The 27,330-nt window shown below is 40.8% G+C and overlaps 1 protein-coding gene across 2 annotated transcripts in view; it reads right to left on the reverse strand.

Annotated features, from left to right (window-relative positions):
• The window catches only part of SH3D21 (SH3 domain containing 21), an 89,893-nt gene extending 63,967 nt beyond the window's left edge, over nucleotides 1-25,926 (reverse strand). The window contains exons 1-2 of one of the 2 annotated variants that reach the window (XM_033955882.1): nucleotides 25,824-25,926; nucleotides 19,384-19,544 (exon numbers count right to left, since the gene is read on the reverse strand). In XM_033955882.1, coding sequence (XP_033811773.1) covers nucleotides 19,384-19,544; nucleotides 25,824-25,827 — 165 coding nt within the window. In that variant the 5' untranslated portion in view covers nucleotides 25,828-25,926. Of the gene's footprint in view, nucleotides 1-19,383; nucleotides 19,545-21,572; nucleotides 21,685-25,823 lie in introns of those variants that run through there. The other variant, XM_033955883.1, reaches the window with a different exon arrangement.
• Nucleotides 25,927-27,330: the final 1,404 nt, after the last annotated feature.

A 27,330-nucleotide genomic window follows, 5' to 3' on the forward strand; every position in this document is an offset into this window, starting at 1 on the left:
CTGGATTTTCCAGACAGAAAATCTGGTAACCCTAATTGCACCTCTAGTATATCCATGCAGCCTCCTCTGGGATGCAGGATCACACACGCACACTCTCTGGAATGGTGCAGGAAGTGGTGTGGCCTACTCACACTTTACACAGTGAATGGGGGGGGGGGAAGACATTACATTGTATTGTGCTGAAATTCCCCCTCTTTTATTAAGGTGCATTAGCCAATTTAGCGTGCGCTAAACGCTAATGCGTTCATTATATTCTATGGATGCATTAGCATTTAGCTTGTGCTAAGTCGGCTACAACGCCTTCGTTAAAGGACCTCCATCGGAGAGGGCAGCGGGAGAGGCAGGAGAGAGCAGCCGGAGCGCCGGCGAGTGCAGGAAATCACTCGCCTTATGCTCCGACCGCCTCTTCCTGCACTACGTCGGGTCTTATCCAATCAAGAGCTGCTTTGACCTGCAGGAAGAGGCAGTTGGAGCATACAGCGAGTGATTTCCTGCACTCGCCGGCGCTCCCGCTGCCCTCTCCGTCTCCCCCCCATGAAAAACCATATTCGCGGTTTTTCAAGATTGGGGGGGGTTCCTGAAACGGAACCCCCGCGAATATCGGGGGAGTACTGTACATGCATAGTCATAAACAACAGTAGAACAATAAATAATTCACATTCATCAAAAAGATTTCCAGGATTACTAACATGAATTAAATTTCGAGAAAGCGCCTCCACCAGTTCCTCTGGGAGGTTATTTTTAAGTTTCAAGTTTCAAGTTTCAAGTTTGACCTTTATTTGATGAATCGCTTATAACAATATCTAAGCGATGTACAGTGTTAAAAACCATCAGAATGTGGTAATACATTTAATTTACAATAGTCATTCAGAAGACAGACAAATTTAGACGAACAGGAGGGGGTGGGAGGAAAGGGGAAAAGTTACAATGTTGTTCTTTGTTAAAAATTGACATCAAAGGGAAAGCACATTGGGTAATAATGGGTTAGGATGAGATGGGAAGAATATTGGAACTTAAGTGATATTTCATATGTCAAACGCGTCTTGAAATAAGTACGTTTTTAAGATTTTCTTAAACGCAACAAGGTCAGTTTCGTTTTTAATGAAATTTGGGAGGGAGTTCCATAATGTAGGGGCTTTTACAGAAAATATATCATTTCGCCTTGTGCCTATGACTTTTAGCGAAGGGACTGAGAGCAATTGTGATGAAGAGGATCTTAGAGAACGAGAAGTTGTGTGTGGGACAATCATTTTTGCAATATATTGAGGTTCACTGAAGGTTAATGTTTTGTAAACCAGAAATAAAATTTTAAACGTAATTCGATGGGTTATAGGAAGCCAGTGTGATTTAATTAGTAAGGGGGTAACATGGTCAAATTTCTTTGCGTTATGAATTAATTTGATTGCTGTATTTTGGATGATTTGGAGACGTCTATTTTCTTTTTGAGTGATGTTAATTAGAAGAGAATTGCAGTAGTCCAGTTTGGAAATAATAAGAGAGTGAACTAAAATATTGAGAGATTTAGTATCCAAGAAAGTAGAGATTGAGCGTAAAAGCCGTAGTCTGTAAAAGCATGATTTGACTATTACACTGATATAATCATGATAAGATAGATCTACATCGATTATTACACCTAGGATTTTTAGCTTAGGTACCGATTCTATAGGAGTATTGTCAAGTGTGAATGGTATTTTTTGGAATATGTCTCTTTTCCAAGTGAAAAGCATGGATTTTGTTTTTTGAGTGTTTAAAGCCAGTTTGTTATTTTTTAGCCAGTTTTTAATTTTTTCTAATTTATCATTGATTATTTTTATTTCTGCAATGTTTTCTGGGTTGAAAGGGTACATTAGCTGAATGTCATCAGCGTAAGAAAAGGTTGTAAATCCTAATGATTGTGACATGGTGATAAGTGGGGATAGGAAGATGTTGAATAGGAGAGGAGAGAGTATTGATCCTTGTGGAACTCCGAAAGATGAGGAGAAGATTTCAGAACAGGATTCATTGAATTTAACTCTAGAGAGACGATCCGATAAAAAGGAAGTTAGCCATTGTAAGACTTGGCCCTCTATCCCTAGTGATTGCAGACGATTGAGAAGAATTTCATGATCTATGGTGTCGAAGGCTGCGGATAGGTCTAGAGAAAAGAGAGCTACAGATTTGTGATGGTCAAGAAAGTAGTGAATGTTTGTAACGAGACCAATCATAGAATATTCGGTGCTGTGATATTTACGAAAACCTGTTTGGTTTGGATGTAACGCGTTAGAGGATTCAATGAAATCAGATAGTTGTTCGAAAACTAGTTTTTCCGTCAGTTTCATTAGGAATGGAAGATTTGAGATGGGGCGGTAATTAGATGAATCATCTTGACTGGACCTAAAGTTTTTTAATATTGGTATTACAGTAGAAATTTTCCAAGCAGAGGGAACAGTAGCAGAGGATAAACATTTTTGAATGAGAGATAGAATAAAAGGACCAAAATAATAGAAATATTTTTTTATATAGAATGGCGGAATAATTTCTGTAGGAGAGCCTTTTAAGTTGATTGATTTAAGGTGTCTTTCAATGTCATTTATAGTTGGAATTTTTAAGTTTGTGCATTTGGCTGTCGGAATAGAGTTATTTGTAGATAAGTTTTCGAAAACCGGAGAGATTAATGTGTTGGTCGAGAATGTTTGTCTTATTATTGATATTTTTTGGCAAAAGTAGTCAGCTAGTTCTTGAGCTGTTAGTATTGATGTTTGATTTGACATGTTTTTATTTTTTTCTGGGTTAACTGATTTTAAAATATTAAAAAGGACGGAAGTATTTTTTGCCTTTTGGATTTTGTTATTATAGAAAGATTTTTTGGCCTGGGTAATTTCATGTTTATAGTAGAGAGAAGTGTCTTTAAATTTTTGAAGGTTGGTGAAGGATTTTGAAGAACGCCATTTCCTTTCTGCAGCACGAAGTTGAGTCTTGATTAAAGATAGCTTTTTGGAATACCACGGATTTTTAGGTTTTCTGTTAATTACAGTTTTAGTGATTAGTGGTATTTTAGTATTTAGTATGGATTCTAAATTTGAGTTCCAGTAATTAAGTTGATCGTCGATTGTTTCAAATGATGGAATAATGGTAGAAGGGCTAAATTTTGATGAGATGTCTGAATTTTCTAATTGAGAAAAGTCCCTGTATGTAAAGGTTTTGGTTTTTGAAGAATAGTTTGATATCATTTGTTTGGGGAAGTGAAGATTTAAAGAGATTAAGCAGTGATCGGACCAAGGAACTGAAAGAATATTCGGAGTAGAGTAGGATATTGATTCAGAAGAAGGAATTAGAATCATGTCTAATATATGTTTAGCTTGGTGAGTAGGTTCATGAATCAATAATTGCAGATCTAGGTCATTAAAAAGTTTGATAGGGCCCTGCGATCAGAGGGGTGGGGCATGAGATTAGTAGCAAAAGCGGCTGTGAATGTGAGGAAACTAAAAATGTTTTCTCTTGCGGATGGGTGTGTCTCTTTGGAACGAGCTTATGTAGCGATCATTACAGTTTTAGGAAACTGCTAAAAACTAACCCCCTCTTTTACTAAGGCGTGTCCATAGAATATAATGGGCGCATTAACATATTCCTTGTATTTTCCTTGTATCATACTCCTTGTATATTCCTTGTATATTCCTTGTATTCTCCTTGTATATTCCTTGTATATTCCTTGTATATTCCTTGTATATTCCTTGTATTCTCCTTGTATATTCCTTGTATATTCCTTGTATTCTCCTTGTATATTCCTTGTATTCTCCTTGTATATTCCTTGTATATTCCTTGTATTCTCCTTGTATATTCCTTGTATATTCCTTGTATTCTCCTTGTATATTCCTTGTATATTCCTTGTATTCTCCTTGTATATTCCTTGTATTCTCCTTGTATATTCCTTGTATATTCCTTGTATTCTCCTTGTATATTCCTTGTATATTCCTTGTATATTCCTTGTATTCTCCTTGTATATTCCTTGTATATTCCTTGTATTCTCCTTGTATATTCCTTGTATATTCCTTGTATTCTCCTTGTATATTCCTTGTATTCTCCTTGTATATTCCTTGTATATTCCTTGTATTCTCCTTGTATATTCCTTGTATTCTCCTTGTATATTCCTTGTATTCTCCTTGTATATTCCTTGTATATTCCTTGTATATTCCTTGTATTCTCCTTGTATATTCCTTGTATATTCCTTGTATTCTCCTTGTATATTCCTTGTATATTCCTTGTATTCTCCTTGTATATTCCTTGTATATTCCTTGTATATTCCTTGTATTCTCCTTGTATATTCCTTGTATATTCCTTGTATTCTCCTTGTATATTCCTTGTATTCTCCTTGTATATTCCTTGTATATTCCTTGTATTCTCCTTGTATATTCCTTGTATATTCCTTGTATTCTCCTTGTATATTCCTTGTATATTCCTTGTATATTCCTTGTATATTCCTTGTATATTCCTTGTATATTCCTTGTATTCTCCTTGTATATTCCTTGTATATTCCTTGTATATTCCTTGTATATTCCTTGTATATTCCTTGTATTCTCCTTGTATATTCCTTGTATATTCCTTGTATATTCCTTGTATATTCCTTGTATTCTCCTTGTATATTCCTTGTATATTCCTTGTATATTCCTTGTATATTCCTTGTATATTCCTTGTATTCTCCTTGTATATTCCTTGTATATTCCTTGTATATTCCTTGTATATTCCTTGTATATTCCTTGTATTCTCCTTGTATATTCCTTGTATATTCCTTGTATATTCCTTGTATATTCCTTGTATATTCCTTGTATATTCCTTGTATATTCCTTGTATATTCCTTGTATTCTCCTTGTATATTCCTTGTATATTCCTTGTATATTCCTTGTATATTCCTTGTATATTCCTTGTATTCTCCTTGTATATTCCTTGTATTCTCCTTGTATATTCCTTGTATATTCCTTGTATATTCCTTGTATATTCCTTGTATTCTCCTTGTATATTCCTTGTATTCTCCTTGTATATTCCTTGTATATTCCTTGTATATTCCTTGTATATTCCTTGTATATTCCTTGTATTCTCCTTGTATATTCCTTGTATATTCCTTGTATATTCCTTGTATTCTCCTTGTATATTCCTTGTATATTCCTTGTATATTCCTTGTATATTCCTTGTATATTCCTTGTATTCTCCTTGTATATTCCTTGTATATTCCTTGTATATTCCTTGTATATTCCTTGTATATTCCTTGTATTCTCCTTGTATATTCCTTGTATTCTCCTTGTATATTCCTTGTATATTCCTTGTATATTCCTTGTATATTCCTTGTATTCTCCTTGTATATTCCTTGTATATTCCTTGTATATTCCTTGTATATTCCTTGTATTCTCCTTGTATATTCCTTGTATATTCCTTGTATATTCCTTGTATTCTCCTTGTATATTCCTTGTATATTCCTTGTATATTCCTTGTATTCTCCTTGTATATTCCTTGTATATTCCTTGTATATTCCTTGTATATTCCTTGTATTCTCCTTGTATATTCCTTGTATTCTCCTTGTATATTCCTTGTATATTCCTTGTATATTCCTTGTATATTCCTTGTATATTCCTTGTATTCTCCTTGTATATTCCTTGTATATTCCTTGTATATTCCTTGTATTCTCCTTGTATATTCCTTGTATATTCCTTGTATATTCCTTGTATTCTCCTTGTATATTCCTTGTATATTCCTTGTATATTCCTTGTATATTCCTTGTATATTCCTTGTATTCTCCTTGTATATTCCTTGTATATTCCTTGTATATTCCTTGTATATTCCTTGTATATTCCTTGTATTCTCCTTGTATATTCCTTGTATATTCCTTGTATATTCCTTGTATTCTCCTTGTATATTCCTTGTATATTCCTTGTATATTCCTTGTATATTCCTTGTATTCTCCTTGTATATTCCTTGTATATTCCTTGTATATTCCTTGTATATTCCTTGTATATTCCTTGTATATTCCTTGTATTCTCCTTGTATATTCCTTGTATTCTCCTTGTATATTCCTTGTATATTCCTTGTATATTCCTTGTATATTCCTTGTATATTCCTTGTATTCTCCTTGTATATTCCTTGTATATTCCTTGTATATTCCTTGTATATTCCTTGTATTCTCCTTGTATATTCCTTGTATATTCCTTGTATATTCCTTGTATTCTCCTTGTATATTCCTTGTATATTCCTTGTATATTCCTTGTATTCTCCTTGTATATTCCTTGTATATTCCTTGTATATTCCTTGTATATTCCTTGTATATTCCTTGTATTCTCCTTGTATATTCCTTGTATTCTCCTTGTATATTCCTTGTATATTCCTTGTATATTCCTTGTATATTCCTTGTATTCTCCTTGTATATTCCTTGTATATTCCTTGTATATTCCTTGTATATTCCTTGTATTCTCCTTGTATATTCCTTGTATATTCCTTGTATATTCCTTGTATTCTCCTTGTATATTCCTTGTATATTCCTTGTATATTCCTTGTATTCTCCTTGTATATTCCTTGTATATTCCTTGTATATTCCTTGTATATTCCTTGTATATTCCTTGTATATTCCTTGTATTCTCCTTGTATATTCCTTGTATTCTCCTTGTATATTCCTTGTATATTCCTTGTATATTCCTTGTATATTCCTTGTATATTCCTTGTATTCTCCTTGTATATTCCTTGTATATTCCTTGTATATTCCTTGTATATTCCTTGTATATTCCTTGTATTCTCCTTGTATATTCCTTGTATATTCCTTGTATATTCCTTGTATTCTCCTTGTATATTCCTTGTATATTCCTTGTATATTCCTTGTATATTCCTTGTATATTCCTTGTATATTCCTTGTATTCTCCTTGTATATTCCTTGTATTCTCCTTGTATATTCCTTGTATATTCCTTGTATTCTCCTTGTATATTCCTTGTATATTCCTTGTATTCTCCTTGTATATTCCTTGTATATTCCTTGTATTCTCCTTGTATATTCCTTGTATTCTCCTTGTATATTCCTTGTATATTCCTTGTATTCTCCTTGTATATTCCTTGTATTCTCCTTGTATATTCCTTGTATATTCCTTGTATTCTCCTTGTATATTCCTTGTATATTCCTTGTATTCTCCTTGTATATTCCTTGTATTCTCCTTGTATATTCCTTGTATTCTCCTTGTATATTCCTTGTATATTCCTTGTATTCTCCTTGTATATTCCTTGTATTCTCCTTGTATATTCCTTGTATATTCCTTGTATTCTCCTTGTATATTCCTTGTATTCTCCTTGTATATTCCTTGTATATTCCTTGTATTCTCCTTGTATATTCCTTGTATTCTCCTTGTATATTCCTTGTATTCTCCTTGTATATTCCTTGTATATTCCTTGTATTCTCCTTGTATATTCCTTGTATTCTCCTTGTATATTCCTTGTATATTCCTTGTATTCTCCTTGTATATTCCTTGTATATTCCTTGTATTCTCCTTGTATATTCCTTGTATATTCCTTGTATTCTCCTTGTATATTCCTTGTATATTCCTTGTATATTCCTTGTATTCTCCTTGTATATTCCTTGTATTCTCCTTGTATATTCCTTGTATATTCCTTGTATTCTCCTTGTATATTCCTTGTATATTCCTTGTATTCTCCTTGTATATTCCTTGTATATTCCTTGTATTCTCCTTGTATATTCCTTGTATATTCCTTGTATATTCCTTGTATTCTCCTTGTATATTCCTTGTATATTCCTTGTATTCTCCTTGTATATTCCTTGTATATTCCTTGTATTCTCCTTGTATATTCCTTGTATATTCCTTGTATTCTCCTTGTATATTCCTTGTATATTCCTTGTATTCTCCTTGTATATTCCTTGTATTCTCCTTGTATATTCCTTGTATATTCCTTGTATTCTCCTTGTATATTCCTTGTATTCTCCTTGTATATTCCTTGTATATTCCTTGTATTCTCCTTGTATATTCCTTGTATATTCCTTGTATTCTCCTTGTATATTCCTTGTATATTCCTTGTATATTCCTTGTATATTCCTACTGATGGTATTTTATATCTTCATTTTGTTAAATTCCTGTTAACTTCAACGACATGTACATTCCAAAAAATTGTAAATTCCAACGTTATTTTCGTGTGTAATCTTATTAACTGCTGTGAACCGCCTGGAACTCTCTGGATATGACGGTATACAAAATAAAGTTATTATTATTATAATAAATCGGCTAGCATGCCTTAAGGACCCTTAAGCTTTTTGTTGATGCTTGTTTTTAGAACTACTGCTGTACAAATTATATTTATTTCTTTTGATTGTTTATATAAAATATATATATCTTTATTTAATATCGAGGTAGGATTTCCCAGGTTGTATTTTGTTATTTGTGAAGAAATATGGAGATATTGCTCCAGGATGATGTAAATGTGTAATTGTGTTGTATGGAAACCACCGAGATCCCAGGCGGTAAATAAATAAAGTTGTCTTCAATATCCTTTAGAATTTCTGAAGGTCTGAAAGCAGCCTAAGTGCAGGGCAGGATTAACCAATAAGCCAAGTAGACACGTGCCTAAGGCCCAAAATGGTCAGGGGGGCCCGATGAAGGAGAGCATCAACATTGTTTTTTCCAAACGGCGATGGGCCTCTCCAGCATCGATCAGCAATGTGGCCCCCTTCCCGATCAGCAATGCAGCCCCCCCCCCCATTGACGGAAAGTAAGACAAGCAAGCAACGCAGGTAAGAAAGGCAACGGGAACTATAATTTTGCAAGTGGTGCTGCTTGCCCAAAACTTCCCTCTGATGTGGCTTCCTATTTCCACCTGGGCACATGGTGGGGTGGGGGAGGGGCAGCTGGCCAGTGTACTTGTGTGCCTAGGGGCCCTCGACAAATTAATCCTTCCCTGCCTAAGTGGTCCGGTCAAATTAGTCCATAAAAGCACCCCTGACACTGAAATTACTGAAGCTGTCACTTTCGCACTAGGCTAGTGTGCCCCAGTATGTAGCAAGATGCCCACAGCACAAATTTGCTTTTAAATCTTGAGCCTAAAAGGAAGATTTGAAGGCGTTTTTCTTTTACGAATGTCATTAAGTAGTGGTCTATAGCAGTGTTTTTCAACCTTTTTACACCTGTGGACCGGCATCAGTTCGTGGACCGGCGGTTGAAGAACACTGGGCTACGTCGTGGGCCAGACCCCGCCCATCTCTACACAATCTCCACCCCAGACCCCCGCCCCCATAATAGTACTAATTGCACCTTGCACGTCCCGTGCCTCATCTGTAAGCTTTCCCTCTCATGTTGCAACGTCAGAGAGACTTCCAGTTCAGGCGCAGGATGCCCATAGGAGCCACTGCCCATGGCTTTGTGCACTGAATCAGTTAGGAAGAGGGAGCTGGCTCGAAGATAACGCCGCATCTATCGCACCGTGGACCGGCGGTTGAAGAACACTGTTTTGGGCCTGATGCACATGCTGTCCCTGTGGACCGGCAGGAAATTTCTGTGGACCGGCACTGGTCCATGGATTGGTGGTTGAAGAACACTGGTCTATAGGGGGAGGGTTTACCCAGGGCTGAATTATGTTTTGGCAAGACTGAGTGATGCAACTTAAGGCAGAACTTCAGGGCACCTGACACTCACTAGGGCCGCTGTTTAGTTCCAGCTCCGGGTCCAGCGTGTAACACCAGGCCCTGCAGGTGCTGTTTTGCTCACAGGCTGAACAGCTTCAGGAGAATTATGTTTAGCATGTCAGATAAGCTAAAAGCAAATTGATACCCCCGCGTAGTGATGGCAACATTTAAAAAGAGCCAATGAGAGACAAGCCTTCAAGTACTGGAACGGAGAACGTGATGAATATTTATGTTCCATAGCTGTAAGAAAGTGATCACGATTCTATCACAAACCGTGTGCCTCCCGAGATTTCAGGTGTGCCGCGACACGCTGTCGAGGAGGAGAGTCATTGCGAGAGGCACGTCTTGTAGGCAGTCAGCCGGAGCAGATGACTCCCCTCCTCTCCCTCCACAGAAGCAAGTCGTGGCCAGATGGGCCTCCGCGCACACGCATTCATCGACACTATGACGTCATGCATGCACGTGACATCATAGCATCGATGTTCGCGCACTTCCGGGTGCCTTCTGGCTGGGGCACTGGGTTTAGTGTGCCGTCGGCCAGAAAGTTTGCGAGACACTGCTATAAAGCATTCAAATACATCCATGTATGCAATTTATTTCATAGGACTAATTTACTACCTAGCTGAAGAAATTCACCCAAGGCAATGTACAGCAAGCACACACTTGACACAGATGACAAGACAATTATAGCACTGAAAATATCCAGACAGTATGCATTATGACATAGCATGCTATTTACAGTAACTATTCATTTCTAAACAATTAGATTAATGTTGTGCAAGTGAAAATCACATTGTAGAAAATTTTGCATGGAAAATAGTTGACGCCAACTAGTTGAATGAAATCAAAACTTACACGCCACTAACGCCCACATCATAAGAAATACTCCCCTCCCCACCCCCAACAGCGGTCAACTGCTTGAAAGCCACTGACCACCTTGGGCTGGCCTGAACCCAAATATTCAGTGCTGGGGCCACGTCCGGGTGCTGGAATTGAATACCCAGGTCAGCTGCTGATCTAGAAGCTATTTCATGTTTATATAGGATTTACTACAACACTGCCTTGGCTGCCGTGCAGAACAAAGCTGTGTACAGACCACAGGGTACAAAAAAGAAAGAAAGAAAGAGAGATGTACAATTCTTAGGGATAGAAAAGAAAACACAAAGTGAAGCCAACAATCTCTTTATGTAAAGGGGGGGAGGAAAGTACTGGTGTCCTCACTGCACAGGGATATCAGGCAGGGGGCGATGGCTCCCTTGCATTTAGCTTTTCTAATATGATTTTAAAAACAAATAACTCCACTGAAGCTAGTAAGTAGGAAATTTAAAAGAAATCGGAGAAAATATTTCTTCACGCAATGTGTCATTAAACTCTGAAATCCATTGCCAGAGAATGTGGTGAAAGCAATTAGCTTGGCAGGGTTTTAAAAAAGTATGGGTCATTTCCTACAAGAAAAGCAAGACTAGCCCATAAGAACATAAGTCTGTCCCAATATGGTACTGTCTCTCAAACTGTGTGCCCCGAAGAGATTCCACGTGTGCCATGAGAGATTCCGGAATTTTACTTTATTTAAAAAAATTCCCTTCATAAGTAAACACTAGAATAGATGACATGTACGTCACGTACTCAAGAGTCTGTCAATGTTATGAGCGTCTGAACATAAGAACATAAGAAGCGCCATCTCCGGATCAGACCTTCGGTCCATCTAGTCCAGCGATCCGCACACGCGGAGGCCCTGCCAGGTGTACACCTGGCATAATTTTTACTCATCCATATCCTTCTATGCCTCTCGTAAGGAGATGTGCGTCTAGTTTGCTTTTGAATCCTAGGACGGTCGATTCCACAATAATCTCCTCTGGGAGAGCATTCCAGGTGTCAACCACTCTCTGAGTGAAGCAGAACTTCCTGATATTAGTCCTGAACTTGTCCCCCCTTAGCTTCATTCTGTGTCCTCTTGTCCGTGTCAAATTGGACAATGTAAGTAGTTTTTTCTGCTCTATTTTGTCGATTTCTTTCAGTATTTTGAAGGTCTCGATCATATCCCCTCGCAGTCTCCTTTTCTCAAGGGAGAACAAATCCAGTCTCTTAAGTTGATCTTCGTATTCCAGTTTCTCCATACCATTTACTAGTTTCGTTGCTCGTCTCTGCACCCTCTCTACAACCGCCCAGGCAAGCATCATTCTTTCATATGATTGGTCCTTGAAAACTAACAGCAAGTAATTTTATTTTTATTTTTTATGCAGTAGTTATCCTAATTTGAGCAACAAAACAATCAAGGCTTTGTTACCGTTTGGATCTTCTTAACTTTGCGAACTTGGATTTTCAGCTCTGACAGAAATTAAATTGAAACAAGAGAATGATTGCAGATGGTGGATGATGAAATGTGTGTTTGCTTGTCAACTATCGAGCTGTGTTTTGAATTAATCTGGACAAAAAAAAAACAACAAGTACATCCATTGCATTGATTAGCAATTCTATTCTATCTACTTTAGTTTCACCGTTGTTACAATTACCCATCCATAGCTTAAAGAACTTTAAACAAATAACTCTCAAATGTAATTTTTTGCTGGTTTTGCAATTTTATAATTTCAATTATAATGTGCCACAATTTGCTCTGTTTAGTGTGCAAGACACTGCAATATGGCAACACTTAGGGCTCCTTTTACGAAACCGAGTTAGCGGCTTTAGCGCCCGTGACTTTTAATCACCCGCTACCCCCGCGCTAGCCGAAAAACTACCACCTGCTTAAGAGGAGGCGGTAGCGGCTAGCGCATCCGGTGGTTTAGCGCGCACTATTACACACGTTAAACCGCTACCGCGGCTTCGTAAAAGGAGCCCTTATGCTCTTAAGGTGATCACAGAAAAATCTGAATCCCTTAAGTACTGTAGGCTTGCTATATAAGCCAAGTTTTAACAGCTGTTTTAAAATGTTTGAACAGAAGATCAGCATGCTTGACTTCTTTGAAGATGTGAATAAACATGTGGGTAAAGGCGAGATTTCCAGAAAGCTTTTGATAAAGTTCCTCATGAGAGGCTCATGAGAAAATTAAAGAGTCATGGGATAGGTGGCAAAGTTCAGTTATGGATTAGGAATTGGTTATCGGATAGAAAACAGAGGGTAGGGTTAAATGGTCATTTTTCTCAATGGAGTAAAGAGTGGAGTGCCACAGGATCTGCTCCTATTTAACTTATTTATAAATGATCTGGAAATTGGAACTATGAATGAGGTGATTAAATTTGCAGATGACAATAAACTGTACAAAGTTGTTAAAACGCCTGCGGACTATGAAAAACCACAGGAAGACCTTAACCCTTTCAGGACCAAGGGACATATTTGTCCCATAACTTTAAAATCCTATAAAATTTTGATTGGGATAGTCTACAGTTCTAAATTTGATATGTACGGATTCCATATGATACTGCCTTTATGTAAACAAACTGGTTCCGACATTCATTCATTAGCGTCGTTGCCAGATCGACGAGAAGATTCACTTGCCACACTGTCCATAAGCCAGAAGTGTGATTTTTTAAAATAAAAATAATGATATTTCACAAAAAAAATCAATTTTTTGGCATCTGCAAGCCCTTTTTACCATAAAAATGTCGTCAAAACCACAAAAATTGGCCTACGATCCTTATGGTCCTGAAAGGGTTAAGAAATTGGAAGACTGGGTTTCCAAATGGTAGATGAAATTTAGGGCTCCTTTTACTAAGATGTGCTAGTGTTTTTAGCACGTACTAACCAAAAAAATACTAATTCAAGCTCTATGGAGGCGTTAGCGTTTAGGGCGTGCGGCATTGTAGCGCACGCTAAAACCGCTAACACACCTTAGTAAAAGGAGCCCTTAATGCGGAAAAATGCAAAGTGATGCACATTGGGAAGAATAATCCAAATCATAGTTACCAGATGCAGCCAGAGGGTCAGCGCTCAAGGAAAAGATCTGGGTTTCATCGTGGAAAATACACCGAAATCTTCCGCCCAATGTGCAGCAGTGGCCAAGAAAGCAAACAAGATGCTAGGAATTATTTAAAAAGGGATGGAAAACAAGACTAAGAATATTCAAATGCCTCTGTATCGCTCAATGGTGCAACCTCACGTTGAGTCCTGCATTCTCATAAAAGATATAGCGGCGCTTTGAAAGGTTCAAACATGAGTGACCAAGATGATAAAGGGGATGGAACTTCTCTCGTAGGACTTTATTAGCCTGGTCTGTAAAAATGGATCCTGATGTTGTGGGATTATGCTTTAACATGAAGACTGCCAATCAAGTGGAGCGGGCTTCATCTAAGGCTAGGCAGATCATAGGATGTATACGTAGGAGTTTCGTCAGCCGTAAGCCTGTAGTCATTATGCCGTTGTATAGATCCATGGTGAGGCCCCATCTGGAATATTGCGTGCAATTCTGGAGGCCTCATTACCGCAAGGATGTACTGAGGCTTGAGTCAGTCCAGCGAATGGCCACCCGGATGGTCTCGGGACTCAAGGATCTCCCGTACGAGGAACGGCTGGATAAATTGCGGCTATACTCACTCGAGGAACGCAGAGAGAGGGGAGATATGATCGAGATGTTCAAGTACCTCACGGGCCGTATCGAGGTAGAAGAGGATTTCTTTTTTTTCAAAGGTCCGACGGCGACAAGAGGACATCCATGGAAAATCAGGGGGGGGGAAGTTCCACGGCGACACCAGGAAATACTTTTTCACCGAAAGAGTGGTTGATCGCTGGACTAGACTTCCACTTCAGGTGATCGAGGCAAGCAGCGTGCCTGATTTTAAGAAGAAATGGGATCGTCACGTGGGATCTCTGCACAGAGTTAAATAGGGGAGGGTCATTGGGGTGGGCAGACTAGATGGGCCGCGGCCCTTATCTGCCGTCTTTTTCTATGTTTCTATGTAACTGAAGATCCTTACCACGGGAAGAGTGTTTTGGCTCATGCACCTATATTCTCTTCACTACCTGAGTCCAGAGTCTTAATGGAAATATAGGCCAAGGAATTACACTTTGAGAGATGATGCAAGCTGGTAGAATGGCTATTCCTTTGCTATTCTTGTTCTATGCATAAAGGTGGGGGAGATTTAATTTCTAAGGCTTGCTCATCCGATACCTAAATTGTCCTTCCTTAATATGCAGGTTTCACTTCAGTTTAAGCCTTCTGCCTTCCAACCCCCTCTCCTAAATTACACCAACAAACCACAGAGGACAATAATGGGAGGAAATGTCTTATTTACAGGCCGGGCCTCCAAGCTTCAGTCATCCAGTAGGATAATTGCTTTGTGTCATCCCAAGTACATCGGTTGTTGCTCTACAGAACTTAGACTCGATTTAGCTCCTAATATGTGCCTGGTGTTTGGCATCAGCATTGCTTGTCGACGTATCCGCCCATCTTAAACCAAACTATGAAGTTTATTTTCACGGTGTGCAGTGCTGACTTTAACAGATTGCTCTATAACTTCCTCATTAAACAAAACAGATTGCCCAGTGAATCACAAGCCAGGACCTGCAAGTTCTACATCCTGCTTATGATCGTAAAGCACCATCTGTTATTCTTACTGCCAGAAAAGACTGGAGGCTTTATGGGTAGGCATCTATTATTTTATTTTTTTTCAACATTAAAGTTGAATTTGTAGGACATGGCAATTACCTAAACATATTTTACTGACCACGTCTTTATGAAAATGAACAGATATACTGTGTGGCACACTGGGATTATGGGAGTGACAGGGAAGTTACAATTTATCCATACATTTGACCTTGCCGATGTCAGGGCTCCAGTGGGGACTTCTTCCTCCATTACTTCCCCTCCCACTGCTCCTCCGGGACTAAACAGCAATCCACCTTCCAGGGTAAGCTGTTCAGCCATTCTCTCTGCAGGGCTACTTCCTGGTTGGTCAGGACTTCGCCCCTGAATTGGGCTAAGGGAAACCCGATCATCACTGAGGTTCACCGAGCCCGGTGAACCTGCCAGAGTCGGGGGCGTCTTCTTGGGCTGGCGGGAGAACCCAGCTTCCAGTGTTGCCTGCACCAAGTTCTTGGAGCTCCCGGCCACCAGAAGAATAGACCGGGTAGCTCCCTTCCTCTTCCCCATTCAGGACTCTTCCCGTGCTTGGTCCACTGCACCGTCCGAGGCCCGCAGGAAAAAGACAAAGGCTGGCAGAGACTAGAACTGGCCGGCGCAATCGAAATCTCGCGGACAAATCGTCCGATGTAAAGGGAGAGAGGGCTTGCAGAGCAACGCTAGCACGGAGCTCACCGCGTAGCGTCTGTTCAAAACGCCATCTTGGATCGCTTATCCACTTTTACTACATTTTGATTTCTAGAGTGGTGCAGTTTAGAGAATGACACAGGGGCAAATTTGTCCCCCGTCCCCGCAGGAACTCAAATTCCCCGTCCCTATGAGTTTTGTTGCTGTCCCTGTTCTTGTAAGTTCTGCCTTAACCGCACAAGCCTCGAACACTTATGATTTTGTGCAGATGAGGACGGAGCTTGCAGGAATGGGGCAGCGACAGGAAAAGAACTCACCGGGATATGAAAATGAGTTCCCGCGGGGATGGGGAAAAATTTGTCCCCGTGTTGTTCTCTCTAGCAAAACATACCATCTTTGAAGCTGTAAACTTCTGCAAGGTCTAAGATGTGATGTTTGCTTCCACGGAGGAGCATTATGGCATTTCCTCTCAGGAAATAAGAGGCAGTCTCATTTATGGAAACTCATGATTAGAGTAGTATATTGTGCACACAGATAAGCGTCCTTAAATAAAACGCCTATCATCTGTGCCCGCACAGCTCTCGGCCAATGGGACAAGACAATACGTTCAAATCCCCTTGTGAAACTCTATGACACTTTAATAGAAATAGCCCTGGCTTATCTAATTTCTAGAGAAAAAAAAAAAAAAAACCCCAACAAAAAACTCTGTGGAGTGACAATGTTCCTAAATGGACTTTATTTGAAAGTCAAAGTTCCAAAGGTACACTGAAATCATCCACATAAAACAATTCCATCCACATAAAAATAAATCATCCACATAAGAGCCTTAAAGGACCTAGTCCTCTAGGGATACAGGACCCAACACGGTCCGCGTTTCGACAAAAAGTCTTCTTCAGGGGTCCCTGGGGGTCTTATAAAGGTGAGTACGTGGGAAACAATTGTGTGTTGAGCCGGAAGTGAGACACTGCTTGTGTTTGCAACATTGTAGAGCTCAGACTGTGATGTCATAATACCTCATTCCACCAATGCCTAAGCTCCGTCCTCATCTGCGCAAGCCTCAAACACTTTAAAATCCTAAGTAGCAAAAAACAAAAGGAATTGACCCCAAAATATCCACAAAGAAGAAAATCCAGAGAAAACCAATAAAAACCAAAAAAAATCTCTGTGGAGTGACGATGTTCCTAAATGGACTTTATTTGAAAGTATCAAAGTTCCAAAGGTACACTGAAATCATCCACATAAAATAATTCCATCCACATAAAAGTAAATCATCCACATAAGAGCCTTAAAGGACCTAGTCCGCTAGGGATACAGGACCCAACACGGTCCGCGTTTCGACAAAAAGTCTTCTTCAGGGGTCTCTATAAAGGTGAATACGTGGAAAACAATTGTGTGGTGACCCGGAAGTGAGCCTTTAGGGGTATGTGTGAATTTAATGATGTTTCTATTATTTTGTTTTCCACATATATAAATATACGCACACACAGGGTGAGGCAAAAAAAAAAAAAAAAAGTATCCCCCCCTAGAGTTTTTTGCCGTTTTCTCAGTAACCACTTTGAATTTCAATGAGAAATTTAGGGATCCTTTTACTAAGGCACGCCAACCGATTTAGCGCGCTTTAAATGCTAAGGCGCCCATGTGCCTTCATAACAGGACCCCTTAATGTACTTATTCAGTCATCATGCTTACATATTACTATGAAACGTCACTTAGTTATCTTACGCTACATTGATGCTACTGATATTTTAGCGTTACCATCTAGCAATTTTTGAGCGTTACAAATGTTCACAGTCTAAGAACGTCACGCCAACAATCCAATGAAAAATGCATCAGAATGTCGCAGTCGCCGTGAATGCTCCAACTGTCCACTCTCAGTTGCTCTTTGAGTCCTGAGTTTCGTGCAGCTCTAATAGGACAGGTCAGCTATTAGAAACATAGAAACATAGAAGATGACGGCAGATAAGGGCCATAGCCCATCAGGTCTGCCTACTCTACTGACCCACCCCCAAGTCTACTATCCTAGGGATCCCACTCCTGCTGTCTTGAAAACGAGGTCCCTGAGGCTGGCTGTCCCAGACTCTCTGCAGAGCTTCCCCGAGTTCGGCAATCGTTCACAGCTTTGGGTGAAGCTTGTGATCAGCGTCCACCATTGCTCCCCAGACAAAAGTCTACGTCACTGTCGTATCATTAACAGTAAGCTGATATCCTGTTTTATATCATTTTTTTTTTTATACTTAATTTCTGGAGGTCAATTTGGGGACAAATAAATCTTATTCTTGAGTCATCTATTCCCCTTAACTTATGAAGCCATAATTTGTGGTGCGTTACTACACGTTAAGCCTACTTTGGAGAAAATAAAAGCCGTCTTTTCTTGATCATGATGGGAATTGCTATCCAAATGGTCACACGTAACTGGAAGAGCAACGACAGACTTAATTGCACATTTTGGTGGGCAAATGTGCGTACCACATGTAAATACAAGAGAATGAATGCGGAATGTTTGGGGTTTAGTAATTCATTTAATAAAGTGGGGAGCCCCATTGACTACATTTGTTACCTTGCAATAATGGTCATGTATTTCTCCTTTTCTTAGATTTCCTTACACATCCAGGGTGGGTGGGAGGAGGGAGGGAAGTTTTATTTGAGGATTAAAATTACTTAATTATAATATTATAGTCACATAATATGTTTCATTGTTTTAATAATTGGGAGGAGGGTGGGAGAAAATGATTGTTTTATGTATTACTTGTGTAATTAATAGTGTGTTTTATGCAGTGTTTTATGTTTAATTAATTGTATTGCACTGTCAAAGTTTGAAAATCAATAAAGATTTAATTTTAAAAAATAAAATAATTTTTTTTTCCATATAATTGTAGTTTTAGAGTGCAACATTTTTAAACATGCAAAAATCGAAGGGTGGTCAAATTAACCGCTTGACACATATATGTAGATAACCGCGAATAAAGCTGTAAAATTTCACTTTGAAATTCCAAGTGGTTGTTGAGGAAACAACTCTAGACCCTGTATGTATATTTTATATATGCATTTATTTGTAAATCAGTGGTGCAGCCACAAGGGGGCCTCACCCCTTTCTCTCTGCTGGTGGGGTTGCTGAAGCCCACCAGCCACAGTGCCGCTGCTCCCCTCCTTCTTGCGCTGCTTCCTTAAGGCAGAAGCCAGTGACACATGTGCGAGAAGGTTCCGGCATTGGCGACTAACGTAGGGCCCTAGACCTGCCCCCTTTACGCCCTAGCCCCGTCCCCACTGCGGTCAGGGCTTCCGCACATGCGCGGCTGCGACTCGATGACATCACACGTGCACACGTGTGCCCTCATCACGTGGCGTGCGCGGATGCCCTCCTGCCTGATGTGATTTTGAGGCAGCTTTTCAAAACCCGGACAAAGTTTAAAAGAGAAAAGACAGAAGCCATGACTCAGGAACAGATAGAAAAAAAATGTCTAAACATCAATGCATAGAAACCCCTTTTGCAGTAATATTATTGAGGTGACACCCAGCAGCTGCCTGCAGTGGGACCAGATAACTTACCTTAACAAACTGATTAGGAAAAATGCCTCTCTTCCCATTCAGCTCTCCTTCCAGCCAGCCATCCTCGGCCGATTTCTTGACATTTTTCACGATATCCCCTTCCTTGATGTGCAGCTCATCCTCCAGCTGTCCCTGGAAGTCAGTGAGGACCAGGAACTCGACTGGAAGAAAGACAAAACTAGTGAGAACCCAGGCAGCCTTCCCAGCTCCCCTGCCGTCGTGCTATGGGGTTTCTACCCGCACGAAGCAGAAAAACTATCTACCTAAAAAAATTAAGCCAACTTCTTTTACAGAAGGTAAACAGAGAGCACAGGGGTGGGTGGTTGTTGCCAAACTCTGAAGATTGTGCTGTTAAGGAAATTTCAGGGGATATCCTGCTCTCGTTAGAATATTTCTCCCATATTTTTAGGATCTACATCCATCCTTTGATTCTAACCAGGCAGATAGAGCAGTGACCCAGATCCACTGGCCTCTACTCTGTCGGCTGCTTTTGATACTGTTCATCACCACGTACTCCTTGATACACTGTACTCGCTGGGATTCGAGGGTTCTGTTCTCTCCTTGTTTTCTTCCTCTCTCTCCCACTGTCTATCAGTGTACCTCAAGGCTCTATCTTGGGCCCTCTTGTCTCCTCTTCTTCATATATTTGTCCTTGCCCCATTCCCGTAAGCTCTGCCTTAACTTCACATGCCTCAAACACTTATGATTTTAAAGCGTTTGAGGCTTGTGCAGATAAGGACGGAGCTTAGGCATTGGTAGAATGAGGCATTATGACATCACAATCTGAGCTCTAGAATGTTGCCACTTATGATTTGAAAACGTTTGAGGCTTGTGCACATGAGGATGGAACTTAGGCATTGGTGGAATGAGGCATTATGACATCACAATCTGATCTCTAGAATGTTGCTATTTACGATTTTAAAATGTTTGAGGCTTGTGCGGATGAGGACGGAGCTTAGGCATTGGTGGAAAGAAGCATTATGAGTTCACAATCTGAGCTCTAGAATGTTACTACTTAGGATTTTAAAGCGTCTGAGGCTTGTGCAGATGAGGACAGAGCTTGCAGGGATGGGGGGGGGGGGATGGGAAAAATTTGTCCCTGTGTTATTCTCTACCACTGATCTCCCATGGTTTTCAATATCTCCTCTGTGCTGATGATTCCCAGATCTACCTCTCCACACCAGATATCTCTACAGGAATTCAGGCCCAAATCTCAGCCTGCCCTGTCCAACATTCCCGCTTGGATTGCTCACTGCTATCTAAAACTGAATATGGCTAAAACTGAGTGCCTTATCTTTCCTCTCTCCTCCTTCCTGTCTTGTCAGCTCACAACCTTGGAGTACCGTATTTTCACTCATATACCACGTACCCGTGTAAAACGCGCACACGGGTATAGCGCGCGGGAAACTGTAATTTATGTAAATAAATTTTTTATATACCGCGCATGCCGCCCCGACTCTCCCGTCGCCGCCCGACTCTCCTTTCGCCCGCCCCGACTCTCCTCTGGCCACCCCGACTCTCCTTTCGCCTGCCCCGACTCTCCTCTCCCCCTTGAAATCCTGTCCCCACCCTGAAAGCCTGATGCCCCCCCGACATCCGATTCACCCCCCCGCAGGACCGCTCGCACCCTCATCCCGAAGGACCGCTCGCACGCACTCGCACCCGCACCCCCACCCCAAAGGACCGCTTGTCAGTGAAAGGGCGGGACCGCCGGAAGAGGAAGCAGCGCAGACACAGGGCTCACAGAAGGGCCGGGACCGCCAAGAGGAAGCAGCAGGACAACGGTAGGAGCTTCTACATGATGGGGGGGGGGGGGGTCGGGAGGCTGTGGGGGTGCGAGCGGTCCTTCGGGGTGGGGGTGCGGGTGGGAGTGCGTGCGAGTGGTCCTTTGGGGTGGGGGTGCGATCGGTCCTGCGGGGGGGGGGGGTGAATCGGACGTGGGGGGGGAACTATGTAAAAAAAAGTTGTAAAATGCGCTCATGCGTATAACGCGCAAGGTTATGCACGGTTTGTAAAAATCGTGTATAACGCGCGTGTTATATGCGTGAAAATACGGTAATCTTCGATTCCTCTCTCTGCTTTTCTGCTCAGATCCACTAAAACCTGCCGCTTCCTCCTCTATAATATTACCAAAACCAGACTCTCCTCTCTGAGCACACTACCAAAACCTTTATCCACGCTCTCATCACCTCTCACTTATACGAGTACAAAATACTTCTCTCAGGTCTTCCGTTCAATCCGTTCACAATGCCGCTGCACGACTCATATTCCACGAGATGCTCACGTTACCACTCTCCCCGAGTTACTTCATTGGCGTCCCATCCGTTTTTGAATATAGGTCAAGCTCCTCTTACTTACAAGTGCATTCACTCTGTAGCCCTTGAAGATCTCTAATCACTTATTTCCCCTATGCTTCCTCCCCCCTCCCTCAGTGAATTCTGTACTCTTCTCCTTCACCGCTAACTCCAGACTCCATCCCTTCTTTCTTTCTAAGCCGTGTGCCTGGAACAGGCTGCCAGAGTCAATACATCATGCCTGTCTCTAGCAACATTCAAATCCAAGCTAAAAGCCCTCTTTTTTTTTGCAACAGCTTACAACGTTTAACTCCCACTCACTGAATGTATCATTCCTTCTGTCAGAAACTTCCCAACCCTGAGATGTCCTGTCTGTCCATGCAAATTAGATTGTAAGCTCTTCCGAGCAGGGACTGTCTATTAAATGTTAAATGTACAGCACTGGGTATGCCTTTCAGCACTATAGAAATGATAAATAGTAGCAGTGGTGAGCTTTTGGGGGGGGAAAATGAATTAATTAAATAATTAAATTCTTGTCTGTAGGGCTCCCAGTTCTAATACATCACATTCAAAGCATGAAATGTGAGCCATGACAACTAACCATGTGGCAACTTCACGGCACTGCAAAGATCATACTCCACATATCCTGGTTTTAAGAGCAAGGTTCATTCCTGTCATGGTATATGCAAACTAATCCATTTGGAGAAATTGCTCTGGAGAGAAACCAGTTAATGTTGAGACTACCAGAGGCTTTGCTCGCCTTAAGGTAGTTTCTGTATAAACACAAAAGCTTGTGTTCAGTTTTCCTAAACAGACTCTCAAAGTGATCTGCTCTAGTAGCCCGCTCTTCATTCTTATTAGAGAATGACACGGGGACAACTTTTTCCCCATCCCTGCGGGAACTCATTTTCTCGTCCCGGCGAGTTCTATTCCTGTCCCTGCCTCATTCCTGCAAGCTCCGTCCTCATCTCCACAAGCCTCAAACACTTTAAAATCATAAGTGTTCGAGGCTTGTGCAGTTAAGGCAGAGCTTATAAGAATGGGGCAGGGACAAAACTCGCAGGGACGGGATGGGGAAACTGAGTTCCTGTGGGGAGAGGGACAAATTTGACCCTGTTTCATTCTCTAATTCTTATCTCTTTATGGCTTGACTGGCACAGGGAATTTAGAGCCAGAGCCAAGATTAGAACCATAAACTTCTTTTTGGACCCAAATTTGGAATTCCATACAATCTATCACTAACTGCTCAGAAGAAATTTCTATGGACATTATAATCCTTCGATCTCAACATCCCTGCTTCGCACAATCAAAACGTCCTCCTAAACTCATTGATACCATGATTGTGACTGCTCTCATGCACATTCTGAAAAATTGGAAATCATTTTCGTTATTAGATTATACGTTTTGGTGGAACTCACTATGTATGTATCATAGACTTGAATCATATGCATATGAGAGTAAAATCACACTCCGAATCTCCATGAATTTAAAAAGCAAGAAATCACCCTGGTCATTTTTAGATTCATATGTACGCTCTGCTTTGTAGACACTCCTGTCTTCCCTTCCTTTTCTCCACCTTTCCTTTCTCTTTTTATTTTTACTCTGTCTTCTTTCATCTTTTTCTCATACAGTCTTCACAAACAACTCCATTACTCTGAGCTTTTCTTAATACTATGGTCCTTTATAATTAATTTTATATTTATAGATCATATATATATACAAAACGTTATCTTATTCTTATGTATTTGAATTGCTCCTTGTATTTTTCAAAATACTCAATAAAAATTTATTTAACTTAAAAAAAAAAAAGAGCCATAAACTTCTAATTCCTTATCTCGCATTAACCAGATCTTTCTTTCTTCCCTCCTTCGAGTGGTTAGTCTGCTTTATGACACCAAAAGGCTTAAGGAAAGAGGACAGGTGGAGGGCATCCCCCTCTGGATCCTCTGAATGCAGGGAGTGTCTCTTCCATGTTTTAATAGTAGTAGTCATTTTGGTTATGGTTGTTTCATCGTGGGTTTTAAACGGTGGCGTTAGGGTACAGCGCAGTTTTGAAATAAGAAAGATTTTTATGATCTCAAACACAGTTCTCAGTCGAGGGGGATCAGCAGGGGCGAAGCATTTGCCTGAGAAACAGCAAGGATAAAGTCAGCAGCTGAAGCCATAGCTGAGCCACATACACAGGAAGCAGATGCGGACAGAGGTAACAGTGGTGAACCTAGAAAATTATATCCCACCTTTGGTACCAGCCCTTTAATACTGTAGATGCTCTATTGAAAAAGACCATTGCAGCGGTTAATTCGGAAGCACATTTCTGGCTTATTTGGAACTGTGCTAGGAAAATCCCCATGAAAAGGGCAGGAAAGCAGAGGGTAGGTTATTTTCATAGCACTGTGCAAGACAAAGAAACCAGGACAGATCACATAACACAACAGTTTGCGCACAGGACCCCAACACGCTCTGAGGGGTCCCCAAATTTCATTCTCAAGGGTCACACCCCAGTCAGGCTTTCTACAATGAATATGCATGCATACAATACAGGACCATCTTAGGAAGTCCCTGTGCTCCTCAAATCAATCTGAGCAATTCAGGAATGCACATGTATTTTCCAACAATCTACAAAAATCAAACTCTCCACTGAAACACTATGGATGAAAGAAAAAGCCTCAGGTTATTGGTGAGCATATAAAAGGTTGGCCACCACCACCACCATCATTAGCATAAAAAAACTTGCATAAGAACATAAGAAGTTGCCTCCACTGGGTCAGACCAGAGGTCCATTGCGCCCAGTGGTCCGCTCCCGCGGCGGCCCATCGGGTCTATGACCTGTGAAGTGGTTCCTGACCATTTCTATAACCTACCTCTGCTTCTATTTGTACCCCTCAATCCCCTTATCCTTTAGGAACCTATCTAAACCTTCCTTGAACCCCTGTAATGTGCTCTGGCCTATCACAACCTCCGGAAGCGCGTTCCATGTGTCAACCACCCTCTGGGTAAAAGAGAACTTCCTAGCATCCGTGACTATTGCCAAATAATGATCACAAAAATACTATGACAAGGATTGAATGAAAAGACTGAAAACTATACAAAAGGCCTCCCCCCCCCACTCCTATTAGTTCATGAGTCCATATAATCCAGGGGTGTCAAAGTCCCTCCTCGAAGGCCACAATCGTTGGGTTTTCAGGATTTCCCCAATGAATATGCATGAGATCTATTTGCATGCACTACTTTCATTGTATACCAATAGATCTCATACATATTCATTGGGGAAATCCTGAAAACCTGACTGGATTGCAGCCCTCGAGGAGGGACTTTGACACCCCTGATATAATCCAAGGCAACGTTTCACAGTACAAAAACTGCTTCCTCAGGGCATGGTGGACTTCTTCTCATTACCAAAAATGTTTGTGGTGTGATGTTTCATTCTTTTCATGCGATCATTATTTGGCAATAGTCAGTTGGATGAAAGGGGGTCGGGGGGGGGGGGGTGTCAAGTTTTTATATGCTCACCAATAACCTGAGGCTTTTTCTTTCATCCATAGTGTTTCAGTGGAGTTTTTGATTTTTGTAGATTATTATTATTTCCTCCACTCATAGTTTGATTGCATATATTTTCGGAGACACATGTAGATGTTTGCTGGTAACACAACTGCAAGACCCTCTCCAAAGGGAAGAAAAGGAAAGATTCTAGCTAGTCAAAGAAGGCACTACAAACTGGAGTGAAGGCATATCAGGGCCAAGATTAGAACCCAACCCCTTCCTCTCAGTTTGTGTCTATGCTGCAGTCTACAGACTCTTTTAAAAGGTTGCCTGATACTGCTGAAGAACACTTACACAGAAAAATAGTTGTCAGTGAATTAAAATCCTCTAAAATGAAGAACTGAAAAGCAGCAGTGGAAAATAAACTAGTTTCTCTATCAGGTCCAACACGTTGCAAACCAGGGCCTATTACAAACTCATTGGGTGGCATCTAAAATCCACGAGGACAGGGAAAGGGCACAAGTTTGAAAGTGTAAATGGGGAACCGAGTTAAAAGCATAACACAGTGTCCAAAATATACACAATTATCCCCATATCAATTTCAGAAAATGTCTGAAGTCTTTAGCAGATCCTTAGCTATCCAAAGTACTGTACAAGATTACTTACCCATTATGGGCCCTTTTGCTGTGGAACAGAGCCTAAAGATTTCTTCCTATTAGAATTTCAGAAGTAAAGCTGCCTGTGCAAAGAGCACCCAACCGCTTCCTGGTTTAAAAAGCTGTGGGTTATGAGTGGAGAGGGCAGCTAGTTATGACGAGCCTAAGGGAAGGGCCATAAGAGAGAAACAGGTGAGGCAGATGGGATTTTTTTATTTTGGCTGTGACTATGATATTTATAGGTGACTATGCTTGGGAATGTGCCACTCACAGAGATTAACCTCTAGAAAGGAAATAAAACTTGACAGCTCAGAAAAACAAGTTCTACTACTGGAACTCGATCTGCAGGCTGCCAATCGGAACTTGTTTTAGCATGACAAAAGTTAATCAGCCCAGAATAAGGCTACACGTAAGGTGGCCCCTGGTCAGATACCTGGCACCCAGGTGTAATGTTTCAGGGTATTCTATGGGACCAATGAGCTATGACACATCTCACCACATTACTGTTGGAGGTTCCCATGAAGCGCTCAAAAGGCTCATCACAAAATGGGCCTCAGCAGAAAAGGATTCTTTAGCTAAGCCAGTGTCTGCCTCCTCCTCTTCTAGTGTCCCTTTGGGTCTACTCTTATCCCATGCATGCTTGAATCTGGCCACTGTTTTGGTTCCTACCATCAGAATCACAGGTTTCCTGTGAAGTCTTAAGGAACAATCCTGCAGGGATGTTCTTGAAATTCTGATGCAGCTGTGTGATTCATTTACAAAAATCTGCAGTTACATTATTTAGGAAGTTTAACATTTTTACATTACAGAAATGATTTTCTAAATGTTCTGGGTATTGCCAATTTTTTTTTTTTCACTTTACATTCCACTATTCTCTTTATTCCGTCTACAGCTTGTCATTTCAAGTGGCTTCTAGCTCTCTATTCTGCCCCTTTTCTCCCTATCCTTGCAGTTTGTTCATCCTTTACCTTTCTTCTCATGAATCTTCAATGCCGTCTCTCATTACTCCTGTTCTCTCCCAGCTATCCCTTGATCTTTTCTGCACTGATCCTGGAACTCTCTGCCTCCCATCCCCATACTTATTTTTTCTACCCTTTATTTTTCCTGAAGGCTGGCTTTAGACTCCTTCCTTCTCACCACAAAGAGAAGAGTCAGACCCTTTACATTTTCTGACTCCTCCTTCTACCAGGGTGCAGACAGGGTTTGAGCTCTGTAGGGATAAACTTATGTGTTCCATGGTTCTAAACCCCCAAACTGGGCTAAGTATCAAAATGGCAAGTCACTTGACCCTTGATTGCCTCAGGTACAAGCTTAGATTGTAAGGCCTCCAAGGAGAGGTACAGATAGAGGTTTACCTCACAGGACACTGAGCAATTAGGGTATGGACTTTTTAGGTTAGATAGGGAACATTTTCAGGTCATGGACCTGGAGGGCCGCCGCGGGAGCGGACTGCCGGGCGCGATGGATCCCTGGTCTGACCCGGCAGAGGCAATGCTTATGTTCTTATTACCTGTATG

This window comes from Geotrypetes seraphini, chromosome 8 (genome assembly GCF_902459505.1).
Source record: "Geotrypetes seraphini chromosome 8, aGeoSer1.1, whole genome shotgun sequence".
Classification (NCBI taxonomy): domain Eukaryota; kingdom Metazoa; phylum Chordata; class Amphibia; order Gymnophiona; family Dermophiidae; genus Geotrypetes; species Geotrypetes seraphini.